A 16,114-nucleotide genomic window follows, 5' to 3' on the forward strand; every position below is an offset into this window, starting at 1 on the left:
ACTGACCTGACGGGAGAATTAACACATCCTACTACGGGAAAGGATTGTCTCATGAATATTAATTACGTACTTGACGTTAACACAGTAGACGCCTGCTGATTGGGTGAATGGGAGACTGACGTTGGTTTTGATTCCGCTGAGGAAAGATTTCTGTTTGAGCGCGCTTTAGCGTTTAAGGTGTATATAACGATAAAAAAAACGTCCAAAAGTACAATTAATTGTGTACAGAACTATCAAATAACATAATAACATGGAATTTGTGAAATTAATATCGAATATAATATCATAATGCGTCGCGAATGGCGCAAATGATTTCTTTCTCTACGAATACAGTAAGTTACACCAACAACAAAACCGGTTCTATTAGCAACAGCGAGAGGCTTTTTTATGATTATTAATGAAGTTACTTGACTGAAAGCTCTTGGCCATAGTAGGATTCGCAGGAGGAGGAGAGAAAGATCCAGAGCAGCGGAGGGGGAGTGTCTCCGACCGCGAGAAACACACACACATACCGGGGCACCACGCGACTTCAGTTCAAACAAACCAGCGCGGTCCTCTGCAAACAGAGGAGCTCTTCCCGGTTAGACGTCTTTACCTGCAAGTCTCCGAAAACGTATCGCCGTCAGACAATTGAGTTTGAATAGGTGAGTATATTTTTGATATGTAAATCAGCACCGCAAATCTTTTGAATATGCATGAATATGTATAAGAGTGCGTTTTTATAAATGATGCTCGTCTGTTTGGAAAGCGGAGACAGTTACCATAGATACAGTCAATTCCTGAGCGCTTGTTAAACGTGTGTGATTGATTTTTTGGCATTGATATTGGGCTTATTTTTTGTTACCTAAACAAATTCCTTAACGCCATACAGTGTTCATCTGGCAAAGGACACCTTGTAAAATTAAGACTCGGTGAAAAGCAAGTTATTATGCTTATCATGCTAATTTAGACTCTTTTTGTGAACCATGTTACACTCACTAAAAATGCCAGCAAGTATGTTGGTATTAATTTTTGTACATGATACAGTGATAATACCATGTTTTTTGACATGTAGTATGTTAATACCTTGATTGTCTTCATTTTAGTAAAAGGCAAAATACTATACATGGTAAACATTCAGTCTAAGTATCATACTTTTAACATCTGATTTCTATAGTTTACCACGGTATCACCACATTACTTTTTTTGCAAGAGTAATATATGATATTTTTGTTTAGTTTTCACTACTGCTACTATTATTCAAAGCTTCTCTCCCGCATAGTTTTACTTAGTTTGCTTAGTCATCATCCATCTTTTATGTAGAAAAAAAATTCATATCACAATTTTTTTTTTAAGTGATTCTAAATGGTTTGAGCACTCGTGTAATTCTCAAGGAATGGAGTAGAAAGCTTTCAGCTTCTTCCCTCCGTGTTATTTCAGTTCGAAATAACATTTAAGCTCCCCTTTCTTTTAGAGGGCTTTTGTGTCCTCTTTCTTCCCAAACAATTGTCTCTGTTGCGTCGCATCTTTTTTTCTGCCGTCTTGAAAGTGCAGGGAACTCTATTGTTAGACATAGAAATCGTGACAGAATGGTTACCATGGCTTTGTGTAAGATCTCGGCACTAACACACAGGAGAGTGGGACATACCGCCGTCAACCGCACGTCTGATTGTGGGTTTTGATAATATGCCGCTGTCACCGCTCACATCTCCCTTTATCTTGTATCTCGTACCTTTTTTCCTCAGGTGTATTGTGGCCGCTGGTGTATTGTGATTGAGGGGAAGCATGCAGGCTCACAGTCCCAGCAGCGGAGCTGTACGGTGGGCCAACCACTGAATACGGTCCTGGACCGTCCCAAAGACTTGCACCATCTCACCCCAGTGGAGGCCCTTTAAACAAGCACCGCCGGACAAGTGTGCGTGTGTGTGAGAGAGAAAGCGATAGTGTGTGTGTGTTGCCATGGCTTTCACACTTTCCGAAATCATGGCAGCCCGACGACAGCAGCAACAGTCTCAGAGAAGCGGAAGAGGAGTGGTAGAGGTGGACGAATACAGCGCCAACCCGACTCAAGCCTTTACCTTCTACAACATCAACCAGGGTCGCTTCCAGCCGCCCCACGTCCATATGTAAGAAACTCACACATGCACAATTTGTATGGATCATATATGGTTGACTAGTTGTCCATAAACTGTCTTGTGTATTTTTTTTTTTATTTCATTTCAATTTAGATTTTTAGCAGCAGCAGCACTTTAGTTTGCATTCTGACAGCATGCTTTGCTTTAACTGACAGTTTGCATGTTAAAATTCTCTCAGGGGATGTTCATCACTTTTAAAACTCTGTTGCTACAACCATGAACATTTAGATGGGTATGTTTGGTTACTGCGTCAAAATTTATGCTGTTTTTAAGCATCTTACACCATGAGCGTTGTTTGTTTCAATTGTTTCTCTTATTTATTTTTATTCATGCTAATTTACTAAGGAAACCAGGTCACAACTATATATTTGCAAATGTGTATGTGTGTATGAATGTCTGTGAGTTTGTACCTGTGTGTGTCGTCGGTAGAGTCTGTGTGGTCGACCCAGTAGGAGATGCTCTAAAGTGGGCCATTCTTATTCAAAACTCTGCCATGTCCCTCAGAGACCCGTTTCTGCAAATACAACTGCAAAGCCGTGAGAGAACGATATATAACCTTATGTATTCCACACCTCTTTCTCTCCTTCTGTCTCTCCACAGGGTAGATCCGTTACCCCACGACACCCCCAAGCCCCCGGGCTACACGCGGTTTGTCTGTATCTCTGACACGCACTCACGCACTGACACTATTCAGATGCCGTACGGTGACGTCTTACTGCACGCTGGAGACTTCACAGAGCTCGGCCTGCCCAGCGAAGTCAAGAAGTTTAACGACTGGCTTGGTGAGAATTTATTTTTTTTGTTCTCTTCCTTAAGAAGCTTTTGTCAGCGACTTAAATTAAGGTCAGATCAAAAATTTTACACAATACATTTATGGGGTCATTGCATCTCTAAAAAGTGTCATAGGGTTAAATCTGCATACTTTTTAATGAATTTTCTGCACTGATTTTTTGGATTTAAATATGATCAAACATTAAACAGAGCCGAGAGAGCTGCAGTCTTATTCATAGCAAAAAGCATAATTATATTAGCCAAAGTATTAAATAAATTAACATGCAAGAAATGTGGGATGTGTGTAGATCTGTGAATGTTGCATGTTCAAAATCTGCAGAAGCCTAGATTTTTGAAATAATGAATTATGTACTATGAAAACATACAGCACTAGTCCAAAAAAGACTATTTATTGTAACTGAGATGCAAAACAGCTCATTCTGAACCTTCATAGCTTTTTGATGTCAGCTACAGTAGATATATTTACGTCAATGATATTGTTCATAAACTTGCCTGATGTATAAACTCAAAAGCCTTTTTTAAATATAAATTTTTATTGTTAATTTTATTATTTAATATCTCAATAGGCAATAAAACACAGAGATCTTTTATCTGAAATCCTGAAAAAATTGGTAACAGTCCTTTTATCACAAGGAGAATATGGAGGTTTAAGATGTTTATCTTATAGACCATCAGAAGCATGTAGAGGTCATTGTCATGATATTTTTTTTATTTATAACTGCTATGTACACATGTGCATGTCCAAAAAGATGAGGATGGCTCAGTAATAAAGAGAATCAGAAGGATGACTGGTGTTGTTTCAGGAGAGGGAATAGAAAGCAGGAGATCTGGATGGATGGATGGAGGTTAGTCAGCGGGGTGCAGGAGACACCAGTCAGATTAAGACTCCCGCTCGTGCGTCTCATCTTCTTTCCTACTATTGATTCTCTGCTGTCCTGCCTCTCTTTTTCTTTCTGGCACGCCGTCCCTGTGCCAAAAAGGAAGTTCTCGCTTTTGTTCTCGCGTTTGTCTCTGTATAAATATTTATAACGTGGTTCTTTTTCTCATCTCTGTATCTTTGCTCCTGTGTATCTGAGAGAACTCGCAGCGCACATGCTTCCTTTCTTCATCCAGCAACAATCCTTAGAGATATGATTTACTTTTTACCTCACAATACTTTAAAGTGTGTGCAAATACACACTCACGCAGTACACACAGTCTCACACAGACCTTCACATATGGTGAAGCTCTTAACTCTAACCTAGTCTCATGGCCTTCTTCCTTGTCCGTTATATTTTTTCCTTTTTGCTTCCACACTGTAATTTTTTTGTCTGGGCTCTTCGAGACTGCTTGAACTTGTCAGCTTTAATATTTTAGCCAGTTTGGGGTACTTATCACCTTAGACCTCAAAGTAGGCCTGGAGAATACAGCGTGCAATAAAGAAACTCAGAGAAGGTCTGGAAGCGCATGAATTTGTGTATTGTAGTGGATGACGTGGTTCCAAACTCTAGTTATCAGGTAGGGTAAAACTGGAATAGCATAGTAAACTGGTGTTATGTGTCATAGTTGTTACTATATTGTGTGTTTTAGCATAGCTGGATGCTATAATAAAATGGCGCTCATGGTGTGAGACACTGGAAATAAACAGTAAGATGTGTCACCGCAATCAAAGATGTCTATCTTGTGTGTGTTTACATACACAAAAACATTGCAGAATAGATTGCTGTGGACTGATAGACTTCTGATCAGGGATATAGAAATCAATAATTTGTTGTCTTCTAAAGCCACTTGTTGTAATGTCTATGTAATAATTTACTAATCTGCCAAAATAATGTGGTTTCTTTATCTTCAATTATAGGGTTTCCTAGGTAATAATTCATATATAAGATTTATTAGATTTATTAATTGACATACGCTACTGCTCATGATTATATTGTCGCTGCAGTGTTTTGACCATTTGACCGCTCTTGTGACTTGTAGATGTCCATTCTTAAGCTATTGGTCATTTAGTACCTTTTTACATAATGTACTTTTTATTTTTTTATTCTTTATGAAAAGAGCGTTTTTGTCTTTTGACAAGATGACAAAAATGCTTATTTTTCACTCATGTGAGAAATGATTACAGCGTTGTCTCATTTGCTGATTTGTTTGCCCAACCAGTTAATTTGAACTAGACAGAAGAAACCGTTAGGATGTACAGATGTTCATGAATTAACAGTGCTGCTAATATATTAATGTGTAGCAGAAGTGTCGAAGCACAGTTAAAGCAAATCTGTATCTTCAAAGGTCTCTGTTTGTATTTATCGGTCTTGAATCATTTGTATTTGCCTGCTTAACAACTGTACTAGCGCAAGAAACTGTGTTTGTCTTCCTCTTGTATCCTTCGGGCATACACCGACCGGAGAACATGCTGTAGGATCATTTCTTGGATCTTTCAAGAACTTCGTAAAAGGAAAGATCTGACATGAATTCCCAGTAATCACAAGTGATACTACAACCTTTCTGGAGATCATAGACATGGCTGAAATCTGCTGTACTGGCAGGGTGTTTTGCTGAAGAATACAATCAATAGTTTTAGTAAGTTATGTCAGCACGGACTCCAGTAGTAGTCCAGTCCAATTTCAGATGAAGATAGCTTGTTTGAGCACTTAAAGGTTTTTCACAGGAGTTTTCTGTAAGTTTAAGAGAATTTGCAGCATAGCCAAGGCTGAATTTTGAGTATGAATCTGTTCTTGCATTGTTTCTCATACACTTTTTCTGTGTGGAAGTCATTATGTGCAGACCAGGGTTAGAGAAGCGGGTTGAAATGGATAATATACTTTTCTTTCTCTCAGGTCAGGAAGGTTCGGTAGTTCTCCCGTCTTGTTCTGTCCTGTCCACATTATGAATAATATATTAGCCCAATGGTGATGTGACAGCTGCGTGGGCTGTGTGAGATGTGTGTTTGAGTGTGTGGGGTGGAAGAATCTTGGGAGAAAAGTTTACACCTTTCTCACTCCTTTTCTTTTCCCTCTCTCTCCTCTCAACTTTGGAGTTTTCCCTCCATTCTCCCTCTCTGGTCTGTATCTGGAGAGAAAACCGTCATGAAACTTTAATGTGCTCTCCCTTTTTCTCCCTTCAAGCTCTACAGCTCTCTTTTTTTGCGTGTTTTTTTTTTTTTTTTTTACCCTGCCATGGGTTTACTCAGCTGAAGGTTTAGCTGTGGATTATTAACGAGGAAGCTTGACACTCCTTTACGGTTTTTCTCTTAAAGTGTAAAACAATCTCAGACAAAGATGAACTCTTTGTTTAGTTTTGTGGTTGAATACTTTGTGTCTGTGGACCTGTGTGTGTACAGGATATCGTTTGTTAAGTACTGTAACATCTTATCTTTTTCTTAAATGCTTTTCTTGCTTTTTACATGGAATATTAATTTAAACAGTAATAGAATAGTTAGCCCAAAAATGACATTTCTGTCATTGTTTAACTGTGTGCTTTTATTTTGCTATTGGAAAACAAAGGAGAAATTTTGAAAGATGTATTTCTCTTTTCCATTAAATGACAATTCATAGTGATCATGACCTGTCAGGATTTAAAATGGAAATAAAAGCTCTACAAATGCAGCCCATACAACTCATTCTTCAGGTATTTTGTAGTATGGTTTAGGAGCAAACTAAAATTTTATAATGTAAAAACAAGAAAAGAGAAATGCACTTTTTTCGAAAATTAAAAGCATTCTGGACAGGAAAAAAAAAAAAGAGTACTTAAAGAAAAAATTGTCATTTCAATTATTTCAATCTCTGTTGTTTTATGTACAATTATATTCAGACATGTAGTTTTATGTACAGATCCAGTTTGTGTTCTCACCTTGTGCCCTGCCACCTGTGTGTGAGTTTGTGTTTGAGACTGAATGCTTATGCATGGGTGGATGCTGTGTGTGTGTGTGTGTGTGTGTGTGTGTTCCTCTTATAATACTGTATGTTTACATTTCACATGGGCATATGAAGAAACACAAAGAACACCTACACTGTTTGTGTGTTTGTGCACTTTGGCAGAAAGATTCTTCACTCCACTTCTTCAAAGCGTCACTGTTTTCTGTTGAGCCGGGATTATGAACTGAAAAAAGATCTAAAAAGAGGGAATAGGGCGAACCGAAGGGTTGAAACAAGTGAGAAGCATGTACTAAATAAATCAGATGTCACAAATATGCTTTAAAAGCGGTTATATCACGAGAAATCAAATCTCCCTTGATCTTTTAAAATAAAAGTGTTTGATGCACTATGAAAACATGAACTCAGTCCAAAAAGCCCATCTATTCAAACTAAGCTAAAAAAAAAAAAAAACCTTTTCGTTCTGTGCTTCCTTAACTTCAGATAGATAAACACATGGCCGCCCACATTCGAACTTTACACTTCAAGTGGCACATTTCACGGATTGTTTCATGAATCTGTTGATACTTTGCAAAGTAGCTGTTATAGAAGTATGGGATGGTGCAAACCAAAAAACCCACAGCTCACATAGCAAAGCATTGCTACCCATTTCACATGTGAAGAGGGCATTTACATAGACATAGACATCTTAAAAGCATGTTAATAGTTAAAAAGGGTCAGAGAGAGGGTTAAAATGATAGTGAAAAAAAAAATTGTATGGGTTTGTTCTTTCATTAAAAAAAAATCCTGAATTAAGATAAACAAACTAAACACAACATTTAATCAATCAGCACCATTGTCTTCACTTTTGGATGTATAGGAAGTTTCAAAAATCTGTTAAAAACTCAAAATATGAATATCGAATGATGAACACTGTGATAAACAGAGAAAATTTATAAAGAGGGGCAGGTATTTTCATATTTTCCTTTTGATGTATTGTAGTGACATGAATTATTTATCTATAGTGAATGCACTGCAAATGCAACATGACAGCATGACAGTTTTAAACTGAAACTGCAATGTTTTTTTGTCTTTTGCCTAAATATGACAAAATCATTTAATGTCATGTACTCTCAAGCTCTGTGATTTTCCATTTATTTTTCACAATATGCCATGATTAAATTTCATTTGTGGCATATGTGTTAAATGCACAGTTATGTCGTTGGCTGATACTTTCTCAGCCAGCCAACTTACAAGAAAGTGCACGTATCACGTAGGTGGCAAACGTCTCGCGGAATGTCTGAAGCATCACACACACAGCTCGAGACAGCACCATAATCCTCTTGAATGAGCTCTGAATTTTGGAGGTTGGAGGATTTGCTCCATCAAAGTCCAAAGACCACCCACTAGAACAGAAATGACAATAGCACTCAAATCCGGACACTTCCTCTGGGCTTATGCACCTCTAAAACCCTGATTCTAATGGTCCACACCACACACACACACACACACACACACAAATATGTCAATGTTGTAGCTCACAAGACATGTTTAAGAATGTCTTTGTATGAGATGTTTTGTATGACAAGCGCTTGTGTGTGTGTGTGTGTGTGTGTGTGTGTGTGTGTCTGAGTTGTTGAGCATGCTATTCTCGCTGCACGTATGTGTCTGTGTGAACATGCACGGGCCTGCATTCATCCACTTTAATTGTGCTCTTTTTGAAGTGAAAAGAACAGAAGCTGTCTGTCAGATTCACAGTGAAATTTAAGCTATTGCTGCCTTGGAAGTGCTTTTGAAATCAAAGACAAAGGGCCCAAGAAGATAGAAACTAATAACAACAAGCAGCACACACTCGTCCGTGTGTCCGGATTAGGCGTTTTGGGCTGAAATCGGCATGCTTTTTTCTTTCCCGTTTCCCGCTCCTTCTCATCACAAAAGCTTTGGGCTCGTCTTTTCCATCCTCCCTCTTGCTGGCGTTTTGTATTTGTGTGATTGATTGCTTCCAAAGACTTTTTTTTTTTGCTTTGTGTTTCTAAGAGAATGACTCCATTGTAAAATGGTGATTCTCTCTGTAATTCTGCCTTTGAAGGAGTCAGGCCGTTTGTGGAATCTATATGAGAGAGAAAGGAAGCACAAGAAGGAGAGAAAAGAAAGGCAATGAGTGCATGGAGATGAACATATGCACCGGGAGATTTTCACACTTTTGCAGTGCCTACACATGTATGTGAAACCGATGGTGCACAACATAAACACAATATGGAATACTTATCTCTTTTTGGATGCGAAGATGCACATTTACAAATGACTTTATGTGGTGAGAATATAGATGAGCAGAAGGAGAACTGGTGGGTCGTGATCCCAAAAAACAGGGTTGTGGATGGCAGGGAAAAGCAATGCTAAATGAAAATAATACTGCACAATGCAATTAAGCATATAAGAGTGCATAATTAAGATGACAAGATAAACAGGCTTATCAACTTTTAAAATCCCATCCTTGTATCTTTTTGTTGATAGGCTGTGCATCTAATTAACCACTATTTTATTTTATTTTTTAATAAAAATTTTTATTTTATTTTATTTTATTTTTACATGCTAGATCATTTTGAATATAATGTCTGGGTTTTAAACCAAAATCAGTTGAGAACCATTGAGGTAAAGTACAATGTATAGTCACAAAATAAACCCTGACAGTGAGATCGGGACCCTGAGGTAAAGGATCTAGTGTGACTCTGAAGGGATTTCTTTTGCAAAAATGAACCGCTAACTGTACATTGTTCCACTTTTCACATGGATATTTGCCTAATATATATTAAATATTTATTATACTAGCAGAAACAGACTGCATAGTGATACGAGAAATATAAAACTAAGACAGCAGGGAATCTGTTTCCGGGTGCAACAAAATGCTAAGACCAATCAGAATGGAGTATTCCATAGAGCTGTGCAATATAGAGTGTGTATTGACAGCTGTCTGAGAAATTGAAGTTGAATTATGGATTTGACATGCATTAGAAGATATGAACTCTCTTAAATCTGCTTGGAAATCAAATCATATAACAGTAAAGCAAACGATTGAGCTGGAAGGTAGTTCTTTATTACATGCATTACAAAAGTGTTGAGCAACCATAAAAGACATCAGATCTTTGCCTCTGGAAGGAGGCTTTAAATCTCCAAAACTCCTGTGCTGATTCTTGTGAAGCATCTGCCATACACACATAAAACTCTCAAATTTTGCCCATGTCTTACTTTTACGATCATCTCCCAGCGATGGTAAAATTGTGCTTATGGCCGCAGATTTTTAGAGGTGCCGTGGAGTATTGTGCATGTGTTAAGTGTCAGGCAAATTGCTGTTAAGTCACACGTTTTGAGCATAAGCGTGTATGTGTGTGTGTGCGCTCTGTCATTTTTTTTTTTTGTAGGTCCTCAAAACCAGCACCCCCCACATCCTTCCCGCCCACAATTTAATTGCCGCTTTTCAGGGACGCGCTTGGCTGCGTAATTGTCAAAACACAGGCTGACTGAACTCTTCGTCACACCTCAAACCTTACACTTTCTGACGCATCTCATCTCTTTTATGACACTTTTCAAATAAAGGGAACATTTCCAGATGTTTGGGGTAATTTCGCCTTGGATCCGCAGGGCTGCGGGGAGAGCGATTTGGAGAGAGGAGATTTGTGGGGACAGACTGTCTTTGTGTTTGTCAGGCGTGGACAGGTTCGCTCCCCAGTGCGGTGAAAATTTTATAGAACCGTGAAAAAATGGAGACAGAGATGGAATGAGGAGTAATAATATTTGTGCGTTTATTGTCAGAATTATGAAGTGCCATATTAATTTCCATTGTTTCAGAGAAAAGCCGAAAACAAGTTCTTTAATTTATTGCAAGCCGAAAAACACAAACTCAACCAACTTAATACCTCAAGGAGAATGGTGTAGCCCACCTTATTGGCAGCCCCGCTTGGCATCTGTGCCTACAGAAAGCAGTGCAGATTTCCACAGTATTCGTCCGCCTGTCATTCATAGCAATACACATCCCCCTTCCCCTTATGTGTTCATTTATTAAATATTTTGGTTAATTTGATTAAGCTTTCAGCTCTAAGCTTTGTTTAACACTTTTGGTTAAACAGGTATTGATTGATCAAGTTGTTTTGCAGATTTTTCATCAAAATTCAGTGTAGAAAATGCAAAAAGTCTGCAGTCTCATTGGTGCAAAATGGTTCAAAGCTGGTATAGTTGCATTTTTGAACCATACACGGAGTAATAAAATCCATAAAGTTATGGTGATAGCTACGTATATTGAATTTTCTAGCTATTCTCATAGCTTTTTTGAGTGCGTTGTCTCTAAAATGATTCATAAAATTCCTTATCACCACAAATGACTTGGAAAGTTATAGGAATTTGCTAGTAAAAAGTGTGGGAGAAATGCGTTTATTTAACATGGCAACATTGTAAGAATCAGTTTAAAAATAACCAATGATACTCTTTTAATCGAGGCACTTTATCATGATAGCTGTTTTCTCTTTCCTCAGGCACTCTGCCTTACGAGATAAAAATCGTTATAGCCGGGAACCACGAGCTGACGTTCGATCAGGAGTTTATGGCGGACCTGATTAAGCAGGATTTCTACTACTTTCCTTCGGCCTCCAAACTCAAGCCAGAGAACTACGAGAATGTTCAGTCCCTGCTCACCAACTGCATCTACCTGCAGGACTCTGATGTTACCGTCAGGGGCTTCCGCATCTACGGCTCACCGTGGTGAGTCTCTCTCTCTCTCTCTCTTGCATGCTTTCTCAAGTCTTCCTGTCACCGTGTTTGTCACCATATGTTGTTGTGTTGTCCCTTCCCCCTCAAGTCTTCCTCATTTTTTGCTCCTTCTTCCCTCATTCTGTCTATCTCTCTTGTTAACACTTCTTTTGCCACCCCTCCATGTCCTGCGATTTACCTCTGTGCCAGTGTGTGTGAATAAGTATGTGTGTTTGTAGACCCTGAGTTCTATGTATAAACACAGATGCTTTGTAACTGCATACCAGGTAATTGTTTTCTAAATTAATTTGGCCTGCACAACAGCGTGTGTGGGTGTATTTTCTAAACTTTTCGGAGCAAAAATGTCCTTATGAGAATAGTAAAACACAATGAAACCACTAGGGCTGTCGCGATTCGTCGATTTTATTCGACTATTCGATTTTAAAAATCATCGACTTCATTTTGCTTGCGTTGAGTAACCGGCCAAATACCGGAAGTAGTGCATTTCACGGACGAGAATCCATAAAACACATTATTAGACTATTTTCCAAGGCTGCATGATATATTAAACCCATTTAAAAATCATAATTAAGCATAATTGTGAATTCACAAACGCTACAATTTAATTAAATAATTATATGCGATGCAGTTATAATGCGCTTTAATTATTTACATGCGTGTAGCGTCTCCGTTCACAGTAGTTCTACAGAAACTGTTATCTTGGAGCGTCTCAAACTCCATCTCTGCATGTTGTTGTGAGTTTGGGTTTATTAGAACATTCATCTGGGAACTCAATGTGCGTCATTTCATCAGATTTGTAAGGTAAATTATTTATAAATATACGCAAACACAGGAGAATACATTGCGGTTTCAAAATAAAACTCGTTTTGATGTCCACATATTCATTTAATTACAGTGGCTATAGCATTTCTGTCCTAAAGAAATGGCCAAATATGAAAAATTAAGTGGACATTTGAATTAAATGGTACTTGGTCAATATTAAACAAGGATTAGATCGCACCGTAATGTGTGAAAACAATCGTCAGGCAGCCTTTGTTGTAATGCGTAATGTAGCTCTATTGTTTATAATACATTATGTATTTTAACAGTTTTGTTCAATAAATCCATATGATTTCTTGCTTTTGATGCTTTATTTGAACTAATTATTATTGCCTCATTGCTATTATATATGTATTTTAAGTCATTTTAAAAGCTATTGTTCACTTACATCTATTTTTATTACCACAAAAAAAAAAAAATATATATATATATATATATAAAATTATAGGGCCCTATGAAATCCGTTTAATTTCCAAATTCATTTTTTTCCATTTTTGTTTTTATGTACTCTGTTTTAATGGTATTCCATTCAAAAGCATCTCCAATTAATTGATTTCTTTTTTTTTTTTTTTTTTTTTTTCAGAAATACTGCACATTTACATTTTTCACCTAAATAAATTCTGGTAAATAATATTTCTGGTAAATACTCCTTTAAAAAGTGTTTTTTGATTATAATTTTATTATTAGAACACCTGGATATGTTGTCATTCTTACACTATAATACTTTGATTTCAGTGATTTGGACTATGAGATGGACACTTGCTTCTTGCACTCTGTTAGTTTTGCTTTAAAAAAAAGGATTTCATAGAAATTTGGATTTCATTTGGTTTAATAAAATATAGTTTAATAAACTATTCTTAAGTAAAATTGTACATTTTTTTTGTGGGAAATTAATCATTTAGATTAACTGAATAATCAATAAATTAGTCGATAGATTAATTGAAATGAAAATAGTCGTTAGTGGCAGCCCTAGAAACAACATGGAGGTGTCGCTAAAATTAAAAACAAATTCAAAAAGTTAAATTATTACGTTGTTATTATTATTTATTTATTATTAAATAAATTGTATTTTGTTATTACAAAAAGTTTTCTTTTTGGGGTTAGGGTTTGGTTTGGTAGTGAACAACCAACATGATCTCATGAAGTCTATGATATATTCTCATTTTATAGCTATGCGTGAGAGGTGTAAAGTGTGTGTGTGTGTGTGTGTGGGTCCCATCTAAGGTGTATTCACTGACAGGCGGCTTCTGCAAATATCACAGTAAGCTCTTACAACATCAAAGTTGATAAATAAGCGTTTATTTATGTGACTGTGGCTTGTCAAGCTGATGGTGTTTACAACAGTCATGAACTCGTGAGCTAGATTTAAACCATCTAGTATTAATCCGCTCCGATATGTCCTGACAGAAATCCTCATCTCGTGCCAGTGTGCTTGTGTGTATGTGTGTTTACACCATACGGACCTAATAAAACCACTGAGATCTGGTAATAGCATTCCGCCATAGGGGAAGACGGACAGAAAGTGTGTCTGTGAGCTTCTCCCTGTCTTTTATCATCATCTCCCTCTGTGTCAGTCCATCTAGTGCTACATTCATTTCTGTCCTCCTGTCACCGAAGACGTTCCACCACACTGGGGTAGAGTGGCAAAATTCTCATCTCCATGGAGATTTTAAGTCGCTGGATTTATGGGCCGAGTCCTGTGTTGCTGTGGGGGATGGCTGTCTGTGATCTGTACAGCACTGCATCTCTCAGTAGAGTCGTCCATCTCCTTATTACTTCATCTCTAACTTTTCGGCTTCTTCATTTATTGTTCTGTTCCCAAAGCTGTCTTTTGAGGCTGTATTTTAAGATACATTAAGTGTCAAGGCTGTTCCAAATAGTAGGCAACTTATTTGATACCTTGTTTTGGCCAGATTCTCATCATCACATGTATCCTTCACAGAGAAAACAATCCCAGGAAAAAAAATTCCAACGTATTCCAAATATATAATAAGTATTCCAAGTCAGTCACTTATGAGGTTCCATTTCAGTTAAAATGTCACCTTAGAAAGCAACTGCCTATGTTTTGGAGCAGAGCTTACAGTATACCGTCCATCCAACTACTCAGAAGTTTAGTAGAGACCACAGCAGCATCAATTCACTGCTCTTCACCCCTCTCTTATCTTCTGGCAAGTTTTTTATTGCCTTTCACTTTACCTGCATTTTCAGAAAATATTTGTAAAATTTGAACCTTTAGGAGTACAAAAGCTGGTCACTGGGACAGTACACCTTTTGTACTTTATCTATGACTAAAGAGTGTATGTTGGTACTAGTGTACAAATGTTTACCTTTTGAGGGTACTGCCTCAGTTACAAGCTTTTGTAACCTTAATTGGACAGTACTTGCAGATTTGATTCTAATGGTGTAAGTACATTTTTGTACACTGTTTCTGACAGTGGGCTTGTAGAGTCGCTGAGAGCAGTTCAAACACAGTTTGGGCATTTTGGGCACATGCTTGAGCTCAAAAACAATTGAATGAAATAAAATGCAGAGGCATTCTGTGGCAGAAGCATCTTGCCCATTTGTACCGATTTATTTAGCAAAATGGAAATTGTGGCCCTAATTTATTTTTTTTTACTGATTTGGCCTGCACAACAGTGTGTGTTGGTGTATTTTCTAAACTTGTTTGAGCAAAAAAAAAAAAAAAAAGAATTGTAAAATGCAGTGAAACCACATGTAGATATTACTAAAAAAAACAGTTAATAAATGGGCTAAATAATGTTATTATTGTTATAGTAATTTTATATATTTATTTGAAAAATGATATTTATTATTATTATTTTACTTGCTGTAGAAATGTATTTACAATAAATAAATCAATATATTTATTTATTTACTTGCTTATTTACGTTTTTTTAGTTTAGCTTTTAAACGTGGGTTATAAAAGCTTTACAGCTAACAAAAAAAACTGCCGTACACTTGTTAAAAACAAAGGTGTTGTTTTTCATTTGATCTTATCTAGGTAACAAAAGTGACCAGGAAAGCCACTTTGGTTTTAAAATATAAATAATTTGAAACTTGACACGCTATCTTAAAAACATAGCGCTCATGGCGCAAGATGTTAAAAAAAACAACATTAGTCTTGACGCAATGGCCAAAGACGTCTATCTGCAATATATATATGGCTGTTGCAGCAGTGTATTAAACCCTCTAAGAGGGTTGTACCCTGCAGATGAAATGTTAAATTACGTACCTCTGCTAAAATAGAAAAAGAATAATACTAAATAAGAAAATGTCTGAGACTAGTCGACCTCTCTAATCAACTAGCCGGTTGTTGGACCCATCCTTACTCGTAATCTGCGTGCTTTCACGCACACGCTCTCTCTCTGCCGGGCTAAATGAGATCTTGGCACGTTGCATTCTTTCCCAAATCCTGACTATTTGTCATGCGGTGATTCTGGAATGAAAAGAACTGCATGGGGGAAACATGTGGCGTGTTTTTCTGTTCTGCTGACGCTAATGCAAGTTTACAAGTCATTTGTCATCCGCAGATCTGCAAATGCAGAGACGCGTGGTGCGTTTGTGCCTATTTGTGTGCGTGTGTGAGTGAGCCGGTGTGGGTGGATGAAGTATTAAGGATGGCTGTCCCTTTCAGAGAGCGTGAAGCACAAACAATGTGTAGGACCCACAGCACATATTGCTCTGAGCTAAACACACTCGCGCACACACAGCTTAAACTTTCCCTCATCTCCTGCGTATGCGCTCATATGGACGTTTACTCACAGACGCGGTGACAAGTCACGATGATGTTTGGTGAACACA

At 37.5% G+C, this 16,114-nt stretch overlaps 1 protein-coding gene across 4 annotated transcripts in view; it reads left to right on the forward strand.

Annotated features, from left to right (window-relative positions):
- The first annotated feature begins 130 nt into the window (after positions 1-130).
- The window catches only part of mpped1 (metallophosphoesterase domain containing 1), a 63,332-nt gene continuing 47,348 nt past the window's right edge, over positions 131-16,114 (forward strand). For 3 of the 4 annotated variants that reach the window (XM_058773116.1, XM_058773115.1, XM_058773113.1), the window contains exons 1-5: positions 131-332; positions 432-644; positions 1,725-2,105; positions 2,715-2,896; positions 11,260-11,485. In XM_058773116.1, coding sequence (XP_058629099.1) covers positions 1,939-2,105; positions 2,715-2,896; positions 11,260-11,485 — 575 coding nt within the window. In that variant the 5' untranslated portion in view covers positions 131-332; positions 432-644; positions 1,725-1,938. Of the gene's footprint in view, positions 333-418; positions 645-1,724; positions 2,106-2,714; positions 2,897-11,259; positions 11,486-16,114 lie in introns of all 4 variants that reach the window. The other variant, XM_058773114.1, reaches the window with a different exon arrangement.

This window comes from Onychostoma macrolepis, chromosome 04, assembly GCF_012432095.1.
Source record: "Onychostoma macrolepis isolate SWU-2019 chromosome 04, ASM1243209v1, whole genome shotgun sequence".
NCBI classification, from domain to species: domain Eukaryota; kingdom Metazoa; phylum Chordata; class Actinopteri; order Cypriniformes; family Cyprinidae; genus Onychostoma; species Onychostoma macrolepis.